The sequence below is a fragment of the Ornithodoros turicata genome, chromosome 3 (genome assembly GCF_037126465.1).
Source record: "Ornithodoros turicata isolate Travis chromosome 3, ASM3712646v1, whole genome shotgun sequence".
In the NCBI taxonomy this organism is placed as follows: Eukaryota; Metazoa; Arthropoda; class Arachnida; order Ixodida; family Argasidae; genus Ornithodoros; species Ornithodoros turicata.
Genome location: NC_088203.1, coordinates 42,244,390 through 42,257,813, shown reverse-complemented (window position 1 = coordinate 42,257,813; position 13,424 = coordinate 42,244,390). Strand labels below are relative to the sequence as shown.

General features: G+C 44.0%; 1 protein-coding gene across 1 annotated transcript in view; it reads right to left on the bottom strand.

Annotated features, from left to right (window-relative positions):
* Positions 1-2,069: 2,069 nt before the first annotated feature.
* LOC135388443 (uncharacterized) overlaps positions 2,070-13,424 on the bottom strand; it is a 70,140-nt gene continuing 58,785 nt past the window's right edge. Inside the window, exons 3-5 of the mRNA XM_064618014.1 lie at positions 11,907-12,005; positions 2,715-2,863; positions 2,070-2,184 (exon numbers count right to left, since the gene is read on the bottom strand). Of these exons, the coding sequence (XP_064474084.1) occupies positions 2,771-2,863; positions 11,907-12,005 (192 nt within the window). The 3' untranslated portion in view covers positions 2,070-2,184; positions 2,715-2,770. The remainder of the gene's footprint in view (positions 2,185-2,714; positions 2,864-11,906; positions 12,006-13,424) is intronic.

The following is a 13,424-nucleotide window of genomic DNA, read 5'->3' as shown; positions in this document are numbered from 1 at the left end:
AGCGATGCACCGGCCCAACTATTTCAAGCATACTATGGTTTTGGTGCTTACCGAAAACTTTGACCCCGTGTAAAATGACAGGGGCTCAATATTTCCCAGTAAGACTTTGGGAAATGTCTACTAATGCCATATCACACTAAACATTTTTACACCCTTTCCAGTGTAAAAATGGTGTTTGATAACTCACACCTATTTGGGTGTAAAGTCTGTAGGGTGTAAGCAGTTACACCCTCTAGAACGGTGCACCTGGTTCGTCCCATTAATGACCACTGGGAACGTACTAGACAGGGTTTCCCAAGGAAAGTGGCAGATCCCAATGGGCAATCAACGGAAACCTGAGGCTATACTTGTGGTACTTGAGTTACATACAGGTGCACGTCAATAGTAACACCTGTTTAACTCTGGTACCATAAATATATCGCGTCAGGTTACTGTGTATCGCTCTCTTAGGCACTGGTCAACTTTTCCTGCGCCACACTATATATATAGGGTCTTGGTAGTTGGCCTGGGTAAAGAGTCGGCAGGCATAATTTGCATATCATTTAATTCTGTGCAGTTCTAAGTGCTGTGCATGATGTTCAGTGCGACACTTAAAAACACTGGAGTGCATGGACCATCCTCATAGCACAGACCGAACAGAAGCTAAGGTGCTAAGTCCCATCGCTGCTAAAATTACAAAAATGCTGTGTGCAGCTGACCAGCATTTTACACCCTATGGGCCTGATGACCTTCTCACGGAAGGGTGTAAAAAGCAGGTAGAAGGGCGTAAACAGCAAGATACACCCACTTTACACTCAAATGGGTGTTAGACAGTTAACTGTGGGGTGTAAATTGTGCAATACGCCCTTTTAACACCTAAAGAGGTGTGAAATTTTTTAGTGCGTAGGGTATCCACGAGAATTTTTTGGTCCAGAAGTGCCGGGGGTCGAGCAGGACCTTTGGATCATTTAGCGTGGAATGACCCTGCTGGCATTTGTGAGAACTATTGCATCTCATCTGTCAAGGAACCCATGTGTTACTTGACAGATGAGCAACACCTTTTTGAAAGGGTGTAATATTACCAGGAGTGTTAGATTACACCCTAAAGGGTGTGAGTTATAGCACTTTTGGATTACACCCTAAAGAGTGTTTATGAAGTAGCAAATTACACCCTTTTTTGGAGGGTGTAGCCTGTAGAAAAGGGTGTTATATTACACCCTAAAGGGAGTGAGTTATCGCACTTTCGGATTACACTCTTAATACACCCTAAAGGGTGTAAAAATTGAGTGTTTGCTGATAAGCGTCAAATGTGGCGTGACCAGATACCTACAAGTCCGGGTGTGCGGGTGTGGGGAGGACAGGGGGTTAGTATGCGTCCTGGGCTGAGTTCAGGAAGTATTACTATTATTACCCACAAGATTCCTCGAAAACGCATTTATGTTGACGTCTATTGAGACCTTAAATGGGTTTAATAGGGATATAAAGCGGCTACAAATCACACCTCGAATGTGATGGCACGCTTGTTGAACGACAACTATAGACTTCTTAGGAGCCGTGCCTCTTCTCTGAGCTACACTTCAATTGTGATTAAGTTGCAGTTACAATTACATAGTACAGAAAGTAATCCAGCGAGCAATTAAACACTCAACTACTTAGGTTATTTACCATTACTTCATGTCTAGCACCCGCCACATTGAGATCTGGGAAGAAACGTTTCGTGGTACGTCGTTTTGCACTATTAGGGACTGGTAAAATTTTTCGTGAAAATTGCGATAGTTTTGTGAGGGCCGAGCAGGGCCGCTCGATCGTTTCACGTGGAATCGCCCAGGTCGAAGAGGATCTCGTAATCAAGTACTCTATGAGGGCCCTAGTATTCCACAATACCTTTTTGGAACAGTGTAGTGCCCAGGTGTACTCCCGTGTGTGACTTTTGACATGGACTTAAAAGGGGTCAGATCACTTCTAAATTACAACCTAGGAGGTGTTAAAACCAAGCAGAAAACACCTTTCGAGAGGGTGAGCTTTCGTTCGAGGGTGTTGTTATACACCCAAAAAGAACTTACTCGCTGAATTACACCCAAAAACGTGTATCAGATTTGACAACTGTGCACGTCTTTATTGAGAAAAACCATTCGCTGTAAGATATTTCGAATATTGCTGTGAAGTAAGGAAACAGTGAGCCACCGACAGCACCGGCACCAGTAGCTGCAAGAAAGACGTGGAAATCAGTAATCATTGCAGGGCTGGCTATGACAACCTTTTTGCGAGTGAACACTATGGAAAAAGGCGCTGATAGTGACCTCCAATACATCAGTGAGAGCAGGGGCAGACACGGGGTTTTTCGTTGTGGCGGTGTCCGATCTTGGATAGCATGCTACATGCACAGCTTAAGCTCAATTGAAGCATTATGTGCGACAGAAATTGAATTGCCAATCAAGGATAGGGCACCCTGATCTCCCGTCCTTTACATCCTCGCCCGGATAACAGGTAGATGAACAAACGAAAGCATAAGGGCAGATGACTTTTCGGACTTGCAATGTGCTACCTTTCACTTATCACGTGCTGGATTTATTTTGTCCACAAGACGACATTACCTTGTATTAAGAAGTATGAGTACAAGAGAATTAATCGGGTTTGTCGCTTTAAGTGGAACGTGCAGTAGCACCGTAGCTTCTTCCGAGTTGCAAACTTCGTGCACGGCATCTCTGCGGAGAAGCATGTGTTTCGATACTCACACGAGTGAAGACTGAAGTGACGAGCCACACAGGCAAGAAGGAAAGTACCCCACGTTTCAGTTGTACATGCACTTCCCACTTCTGCAGCTGCCGGAACTCTCAACAGCGGTAGCGCCCCTAGAGCCGGGATTTCCATACCATGTTGTTATCTGAAATGCAGTTACAAAGCGTACATTTTTTGCCCGGAGACCCTCTGGAAGTAATGACGTACGTATTGTGCTTGACAAGCGTTGCACTGAATGCTCACTGAACCACAATATGTACGTCAAACCAAAACATATTTTCCGATCAGATTCAACAACCATCGATCGGTCGTTAACACAAAAACAAATCTTCCTGTTTCTTGTCTGTTCAAACAGCTTTGTCGTTCAATAAACGCCGCCACCCTTTTTATTATGCAGTCAAACTTTAGTTCAGATAGACCAGGGAACGATGCGTGCCTTACCTCATTTATAAGCTAGGACCAACAATCAACGAAGACCCTGGTGCACGTATAGCATATGTTTGTAAGTGCTCAAAGGTCGCCATGCCAGTACTGACATGACAACACTGGCACTACTGGCATGGCGACGTTTGAGCACTTACATTACAAAATTAAGCGTACTAGAAATAGATTTAGGAGTCGACGTCCTCCTCCTCCTCATCCGACGGCCGTCGGCTCATAACTGTAACTGTAAATCTATTTCTAGTAGCTCTCGCTTAATTTTTAATGTAATAAAAGTAGCAATTGTTTTTAACCCTTATACGGCTCCCCAAGTCTCTTCATTACTTGTACTGTATGTATGTAAGTTCATCGTGCACTCCCAGCCGAGGACGCAGGTACCGGGGCTCGTGGTCGGGCCTTTGACCACCCGGTGTTGCAAAACGTACGCAGGACCGTTGCTGGGAGGTGACGCGCGCCCGATTTTTCAGTGTCGTCGCTCGCCATCGGTCCGCGCAGCTGCCAATGAGCTGTGCGGCTTGGGAGAGATCACGCGAGAGTCGCCGCGTTCACATGCTCGCATAGGTCGACTAAACGTTTTAGTCCACTTTTCTCGCCCAGTCGACTTCTACTCGTTTACGTGTATGAGGCTGGTGCGACTTGAAGAGTCCCACACGCAAAGCGGCTTACGAGCGACTTACGATCCTATAGAAGCGCCCTCTTCAAGTTCACAACAGACATTTTCCCTTAAATCTTCGTTTGTAGTGTTTCCTCGCAAGACTTGATTCAAAAAGGATCAGGCGAGACTGAACCTGAACCTGTACATGAACATTCGACGGTGAAATGTTCAAACCGTTAGGAAGATTGTGATGTCATCATATGCTGCTTGTGTGCAAATTATTTTCCACTTTTGAGCTCCCCTCTGGTAACATGTAGGTATTCTCTGCATATCCTATTGTTATGCACGACCGAAGCACGCTGTGTTGATAACTCTAGAGATTCTGGCAAGAATCAATCAACCAATCACCTAACTAGATAATTGTGAACGGAAACCACGGTGATGGTCGGTAATTGTCGCGGTAATGGTCGCGCTTCAGCATCACACTGAAGTTCAGTTTCGTACCGTGATGTGTAAAGAGGAGCTCCTATTGGCAACACCTGGGTGGACTCTTGCCGAGTGGGCACCAATGCACGGTCCGAATGTAAACCTTTCTCACATGAATGCATATCTCAACTTTTGTGCGCATTTGAAATCTATTTTTAGAGACATATTCGAGTGTAGGGAACTCGAAAAAAATTGGACAAGAACGCAGTGTGACCGTGGGGCATATTTCCTTTTGAGAATACTGCAAGAAATATAGTGCACAAAGGTAGCTCCTTTGCATACGTGTGTTGTGTTCCGTTGGTGGTGTAGTGGAAGAACCAATTGTATTGTACATGCAGAAAGGAGAGATACCTGAACATATGCCTTTGTAAGCACACTAGCTTAGCGGATCCGAACATGTGAATGTAGGCAAATTACTAACGTACACTACATTACCTAAAGGCTTAGAGCCGCTCTGAGACGTTTACTAAATTGCTGCCCCTTTTACAGGCTTGCAGGATACAGGTCACACAGACCGTCGAATATGGATGCGTCAGAGGTCCGACTCTTTGTGGGAGAACATGGTATTGACATTAGACAACATTGACTGGACAGAGAACTTAGGATGTCACGCGAGACATTTGTAAAACTAGTGTGACTTGTGCGCCCACACATGTCAATACTGATAGATATAGTAGTACGTAACAATGGGCAGCTCAGGTTACATGCGACACGCACACGCACGATAAGATATATCAGAAAACAACGGGAAATCATGTATCGATACTGTGAGCAATGGCCTCCCAGGTTTCAATAACATGCGCCGCCAGGATAAGGTAACGGTTAACTCAGGTAAACAATGGGAGCTCATGTGTAGATAGTGTTTGATAGACACCTGGATGCACATTTAATGACATTTAATAACACGCAATGACATGTAATAACACGCAGTGAATTTAATAACGCGCAATGACATTTAGTAACACGCAATGAGACGCAATAACATCAGGTGACATTTAATAGCATTTTCCGATCGGGCAGACGTCACGATCAGTCCGTCACCTAGGTTGGTTGCCGCGTTAGAGCGCCAGGTAGGTTGGTTTGTTTCTGACCATGTGTAGTTTTGGTTTCGATTTGAAATTCCCAGGTTTTGCCAAGCGCCCTCTAGTTTTCAAGCTTTGACTGTCTGTAGTTTCGGTTTTAAAAAAATGGATGTCGCCGACCGGGGCCCGCCACCTAGGTTGGTTGCCCTATAATTTCTGACCATATGTTGTTTTGGTTTCGGTTTGGCATTCCTAGGTTTTGAATGGTTGCCAGATGCCCGCTAGTTTCAAGCTTTTGACCGTCTGTAGTTTCGGTTTCGGTTTGAAAAATGGATGGCGCGTCACAGCATGACTTTTTTCCCCATGCCACTGTGATAAGTATACCCAAATAATGATGTATGTCAGAGGCCAGACAACACTGTATATATTCCTTTTTATTTTACCACATTATTTTTCTGCTCTTTCATTTAACTAACGAAAGATATGTTACAAATTACCAGATTCTTGCTCGACGTCATCCTTGTACAAAAGCAATCTGCAAAACAAAGGAAAACTAAACATCCTGTGAATGCTTTTCTCAATCAGAACAAAGTCTAGGACGGCTCAAATCTTGATCAGGTGCACGAAACAACAACACGCAGCATTATCAAAGAATCGGTTAACATTTCCACTTTCAGATATGTCTCTCATACTGTGTCGTGGATTTGCGTTGGAGTACTGCTTTTGCAGTCCGACATGCCACACGGTAAAGTAAATAACCCGTTGACGACACTTTCAACAATCACTATAAAGTAGAGGTGTTCTATAGACACGTATTTCCAAACTTGTGTTGCTCATTGTGACAACAGCAAACAACGAATCGAGAAACAGCGCATGACCACGTATTGTGGTTACCAGTTGTAATGGTTTCGAAATAAAAATAAGAAAAATGGCACAAGGGCGAGGGGTATACTCACATCTTGCGTGACGAACTAGCACTGGGAACGGAACAGAGAGAAGATGGCCGTCCATGGAGGTTTGTTCACAATCACCGGACTCAGACAGTCTTCGACAGCTAGCTTATAAGACCCTTGATTTTTGTTTTATTTCAAGGGAAGGAGGGATCACGTGAATGCATCGTGGACAGCTTCTCCTATCGTAGGAGCAGCATGTGCAATGCGATACCTCTTGCCGACACGCTCTTTTTTCTTCTTCTTTTTGTATGATAACATAAGTCGCGAAACACTGCGGTGGAGAGACCCTTCTGGCTTTTTCCAAACGCTCTTTGAGAACGCCAACCACCCAAAAACGTTATCGTCCTCGCAAGATGCATTTTCGACTGCTGCATAAAGTAAATAGAGTTATATATTTGACCGTTGAATGAAATTCGTGCTTGATAGGGTATGTCAATAAGATGCAGTCGCTTTGTAGCAAGCTGCATGATGTGGAAGCCAGTGGAATACTCAAGCAGTTTTACTCATTCTTCCGTGACCGTTAGATTAGTAAAACGAAGGATGTACCTTAAAACGAAAAAAAAAAAAAAACGAATCGACTGTATGAAGCGCGGAATACATTTCCGGAGTTTCCCAGATGATTTGATTTCGACGATTATTCGCTAGAACTTCAAACGGCGCAATATTCGTCTCAACTTAATATGGTTCCACTAAATGTGTCCTCTTGACTGCTGTTGAGCTAATTTTGATAGGTCCTTTCCAGCAAGGTATGCTTTCTCATTAGATGGAGGTATCCAGTTTGGCTCTCACTTTTAACCATAACTTCTTTATTTTGAAATCGAACACTTTTTCCTTGAAGTGCATGTAGCTTCTCGTAAGGAGACCAAAATGGTATCAGCCGAAAATTGTCTAATGGTTCACTGCGCTTGATATGGTCATCGAGTTTCAATGAATGTGGATACATGAGATGCTGAAACTCTCACAAATGAATTTCTGCTCTTGAATCATCGTTGATCCAAACGGTGCAAATCCTACCAGATACGAACACAAGGTGTGAAATGGAATTCTGTTAGCGTCCCGATATGTATGCGGCTGACATAAGGGTGATAGTGAGTATAATAGGGTAAAAATGGTTAAACATATAACGAGACCGCGATATGTAAATATATGATAGTCTAGATTTCAGTAGGTTAGGTTTAGTAGGTTCTCCCCTCATCTCTATGTTGTCGATCTATAAGAAAGCATTCAATTAGATCCAAATTACGATTTTTCAATTGATAGATTCGAAATGATAGCTTTCCAATAATATCAATATGGAATAATTATCTTGGATGATATAACATAAGGTATTGGTTTGCATGCTTTATAGTAACATAGTGGTGGTGGTTGTTCGTTTGATGGACCGCTTGAGTCCCACCTCTGTTGATTCCTTGATGACTGAAATAATATGATACACGAGATTGATTATAGCTGGTCGGCTACTATGATAAAGAATAATTAGTGCTAGCATTGATTTTCCTTCTCGGATATTAAAAATAGTTGTGACATAGAAAAGTGATCGTTTGGATGGATGGCCTATAGCTGGGAGGGTTGATATAGAATAATTGTTGTTAGTTCTGATTTTATTCCCTAGATGTTATAGAAATCGTAGAGTTATGTACGTTGCATGCTGCCATTCCTTACTATGTCGATTCGATGCTGTATCAGGTCATCGAGGTTAACTATTAAGTCTCAGTTACCAATTCGAATGTATCAAGTGAAACTTTATTTGGCATCGTATGACATGCCGGTTGACAAGCCGTATGACAAGCACAAGTAAAGCACGAGTAAGAATATTTTATTATCTACACCACACTTTTTATCACATCTAGGGAATAAAATCAGAGCAAACTGTAATTATTCTACGACAGAGGAATCAATCCCCAGGGATGTGTCCAGCAAACCAATCACTCAATTTTCTATACCACAACTATTTTTTAATATCTCAAAAATAAAAGAATCAATGCTATCAATAATTATTCTTCATCATAGAAACCGACCACCCACAACAAGTCTATTACATAATATTAGGCAGTCATCAAGAAATCGACAGAGACAGAGGAGTGAGACTCAAGCAATCTATCAAGACGAACAACCACCACCACTATGTTACTATCTGAAGAATGAAATCAAAGCTAGCGCTAATTATTTTACGTCAAGGACACAGCTTTTAGCTTCAATAAAATGTTTTCAATCCATACGATGACAATCAAATCAAATTCCTTTTTTATTATAGGGCATCTAATACTCAAATATGTAACCTCTATCCTGTTCTCGAGAGACAGGGATAGATCCACCTGCAACCAATCTGAGCAATAATTATAAATAGTCGACGATAGCAATCATACATTAACAGGGGAACATGGTGGATAGACTCAATGTCCACATGCGGGCAAACCATTTCTATAAGACATTCTAGACAAGACATGTAAAGAATAGATACTATCCCATTTCAGGCTATACATACACTCACAAAGGATTTTCAACGAGTTTCAAGTTTCTCACAAATTGCCTGCATCGAAGAAATTGTGTCGCGACAGCAACTTTTATTTTTTATTAGTATTATTTTATTATTATTATTTTTATTTTTTACATGCGCGACAAATCTGCGAATTTGCCTACTTGAAGGATGTTTGAGAAGCCGCGCAGATCAGTTAACTCACGAGTTTCTTGGAAATTAAAACATGGTGCATTTAATGCATGGTGCATCACCAGGTGGAGGGCTTCAACCACCGCTTCAATGCATCGCGTGAAGTGCCCTTTACGGTGAAAAAATTCGGAACCCGAGAAAGGGACAGAGGAGGGACGACACGACACGTTCTCGAATTCGTTCTCGAACTCACGAATTCTCGACTTCACGAACTCGAATTCACGTTCTCGAACACGTTCGAGAACGTGTCGTGTCGTCCCTCCTCTGTCCCTTTCTTGGGTTCCAAATTTGTTCACCATGTACCAGCTGGCCTGCACCCTTGCACTTTTGCCCTTTACGGTTCGGAAATTTTGCGCCAGAATTTAACTTCAAAGAACGAACATTCGCCATCGAAACCTCCACGAAACATTTCCCTATGACACAGGCAACGTTCCACTAGCGAACGAATGTGTAGAGGACGATGGTCTTCCTCTACATGAGCCCCGTCCGGCAATGATGGTATGCCACGGAGAGGCGATGACGGTGGCCTATCTCCATGGCCGCGCCAGTGGAACTGAGGCAGGTGCTTCAGGCGCGTGGCCATCTTCGTCATTGTCCACGGCCCGCTACAAATGCAAAGCTGTATTAACAGAACGCGCTGCCCGCGCTTTTTCTATTCCTGGCTTCTATGTCATGGCTTCTATGTCAGATTTTCAGGTGAAGCCAGCTTTACGTTTTGTCCCGAATTTCTGGGCATGAAATATCCTACATTAGGCCCGCTTGCACATATTGTGCTCTCGTAGTTTTGTCTCGCATAACCGTAGCATCAAACCCTTACGAAGTCTGTACGATTTACCCTTCAGATTGTACAGCAGGATCGAAGTACGTAGATGCAGACGCCGCTGGTTCACACTGCGCCGTGCAGATGCATTGTGAGCATCAGTTGTCTTCAGTTGCATAACTCTTGTACTGGTGTTCCTTGTGTCCTTCATGGTGTCCTGGTGTCTTCATGGTTAGGAATAGTGCACACGAAGGTTTGAGACTCAAGGCAGTCTGTGTTGAGGTGTTCAGTCGAATGAAGCTAGTGTGAGCAGCTGTGAAAGAAACTGTGGCATACTGTAGTTGACATTACATATATCACGAGCGAATGGTAAATCTCAGTGACTGTGAATACTAAAGGGCTGGCAGCAACAGTGCAGCTTGGAACTGCTGTTCGTCCTGTTGGAACTGTTGTCCTGTGCACTTGCTTGCTTTTTCATGTCGCTGCCGATGCGACACAAGTGTGTAGAGGAATCCACATTTGCTTACAGTTTGGTAAGGTACTAATGGCTTCGCAGAATGCTACAGCCACACCTACACTAGAAAACGAAAATAAGAGGTGTACAATAATGGTTTCATGCGCCAGGAAACGCATACAGCTAAATAACTGGGAGTGATTGCGTTAAGACTACACCTGTGGATGGCAGTATCATAACCACCATAGCAGTTTTAGTTCAGTTAATTAGTGTTCACGAAACATCGAACTCATGTACAGCAGAAAGGCTAATCTTTATACCTGCCATTGTGTCACAAGTATGAGTACCAGCTCCCGTGGCATAGTGGTTAGGATGACCGCTTTCCACGCCGAGACTGGGAGGTGACACGAGTTCGAATCCTGTCACCGGCTGTGCTGTCTGAGGTTTTCCCTGGGTTTTCCGAAGACTTTCCAGACGAATGTCGGCACAGTTCCCCCTGAAGTCGGCCCAGGACGCATACTAATCCCCCTGTCCCCCACTCCTTCCTGCTGTCCTCTCTCCATCCGTCCACGTCTGTACGCCGCTCATAGCCACAGTTGCTTCGCGGCGCTAACACGGAATTTAAAAAAAAAAACAAGTATGAATGCCCTTTGATGTGCTTTGAATGGGTTCATTCTGAAAGCAAAAGAAGCGCAACCACCAGTTTACAACTACTATTTCTTTCCAGCTACATAATCTTTATCTCGTGAAAGTAAGCGGCATGGGATTACATATTGATGTACCTTCATCTCTCCTCCACTATGACCGGCCTCGGTGGCTCAGTCGGTAGCGTGTTCGCCTTCTGATCCCGAGATCGCGGGTTCGAACCCGGCCGAGGACGCCAGCAACTTGGTGGCAGGGTACAAGTTGCTTAGACACGCCGTCTTCCGCGAGGGACGTTAAATACGGGGTGCCGTGTGATGAGCTTTCATCGCACGTTAAAGAACCCTCAGGTGGGCAAAAGCAATCCACAGACCGACCGCTGTGGCGTCGCTCATGATCTCAGTTGTCTCGCGACGTAAACACCCAATTATTATTATTATTATCCTCCACTATGAGTGATCAAATACGGTCGGCGCAGCGTCGACTTTTACCGTTTCTCTTTAGCTTTTCTTCATTTCTCCTTTGTCGGTGGCACACTCACTCTAGCTTTTGAAGATGTCCCAACGTCGTTCTATGTATGCGTTCTTTGGTGCATCGAACACACGCGAAACACAGTTTCCAGTTTTATCTCATGCAACACGCATGATAGCACGCAACCGCAACTTGCTGGTTTCGCTCCGTACATGGTAGCATTGGGGGTTGGGCAAACGAAATGTCTAGTGTTCCTCATTGAGGTATTCTGGGAATTAGGCACACTGCAGAGATTCTCATCCGGCATCCTTGACAGAAAGATCCGGCGCGTACAGCAATCGCGGAACATTTTTCAAGCTTCGGAAAGCAACCCAGAAGCAGATGGAAAAACTAGCCATACGTCGTCTGCCCGTACACAATGTGGGATCTCCCGAGGGCCGTCTGGAACGTAACTCGTAGCTCTTGTTGACAGCAGACGTTTTGTGTTCAAAATGTGCTGCGGATAATTGAAAAATAATTCTCTCGATAAGAAGTACGATTTATTGTGGAATAATTTGCTAGCTTACATTTCAAGCTATGGGTAATCGAACACGGTTTTCCCTTTGCGAGTTCCTGCACGCTACTATCCCTTTAAGGTTTGTTCCATATACATGCACACATATACAAAAATCATGTGACATAAAGAGCCATTCTTACCTTACACCAAGTCCAGTCCGGCTTGGTTCGAGACTGACGCACTTCATGTCGTGGGACATAGGGCATAAAGCAGTCGTACTGGCATTTCTCATGTTCATCCTATTAAAAAATTCATAATAAGACTCATATAGGTCCTACATCAAACTGTACGGGTCTCATAGAGATTTGTGTGGGTCCTATCCTGGAGCTTCGGCTATTTTTCCTTTTTTCGGGTGTTTCAGTTAAATCACCGGGCTAAATAATTCGCGAACAGGTGCACCAATCGACGAACTTTCTTTTTTACAAGTATCCGTCGGATGCCATCTACAAGCTGCGCACCGTGTGAATGAGTGGGAGGCGCTCATTATTTAAATAAAAATTCAAATGAGTTTGGTAAAAAAAAACATTATCCCCATTAGTGTGCGTACAGTATACGTACAGTACCCATTATAATGGGCTATCCGCATTAAAATGGGTACTACCCCTTTTGGGACTTTCAGTGGACACCTTTTAGAGGAAAATCTGCCACCGAAGCGGGTCATTTGTTGCAGTAATTAATTGGTTTCGGTTTACATGTTTTTGTCGCGTCTGGTCGCAGTGAAGCGCAAAAGGACGCTCTTCCATTCCCTTATCCACCAATGAATTATGTCCTTACACCAATGAATTACGTCCTTTTGCGTTTCACCGCGACCGCGACCCTTCCACGACATTTGTTCCCGCTGAGGATCTGGACCTCCTCTTAATGGGTTCCTATACTCTACACGCCGAACGCGCAGAAACTTGCGGCAGGTTACTATCCTTATCCGTTCTCGAGGCCCATGCACGACCATCTCTATAATATACACTACACTAAACTAGATGGTCGTGGTCCCATGACAACAGCGGCGTCGTATACACGTGCCGGTGGTGTATCTTCTTCTTTTTTTCTGTATCGGGTGTTTGTTGGCGTAGGACCGTGATTGGGGACTTGTTCTGACGGAGAAAACTTCCTGTTTACAATAGCTTGGGTCCCGTGTTGGCGCGACTTTCTCTTCTCTATATTTAGCGGGAAGAGAGCCGTTATAGGGGGCTGCACCCTCCGAATGCTCCCTTGCTCCAGTGTTGCCACATCAAGAGGTATATATGTAGATCTACAGATTTTCGGCAACATCTACAGACCTACAGATTATTTCTGAAATCTACCAATTTTTTGACACCATTATGAACAAGTGTGAGCAGGCCGCACATATTACACCAACATGCACAACGTATGTTCCCATCCCCAGGCTTGTTTCATCATGGATTTGATGCGCCTGCGTTTACGGTACGTTGTCAGATTTTGGAACAATCGTTAAAAAAGTTGCAGGCACGATTCACGATGCGCCACCATCAGGTGCAAAAACAAAAGGGAAACAACAAATTTTTCATTTCATGTTTGCTTCATGATGCGGTGGCACGGGAGCTGTTCAATCATGCCATGTAGATACTATCTTATTCTTGCTGCCTCCACTGGAAGCAAATAGATCTGGCATAGTCGCACCGTCGTTGGCAGCGACCAGC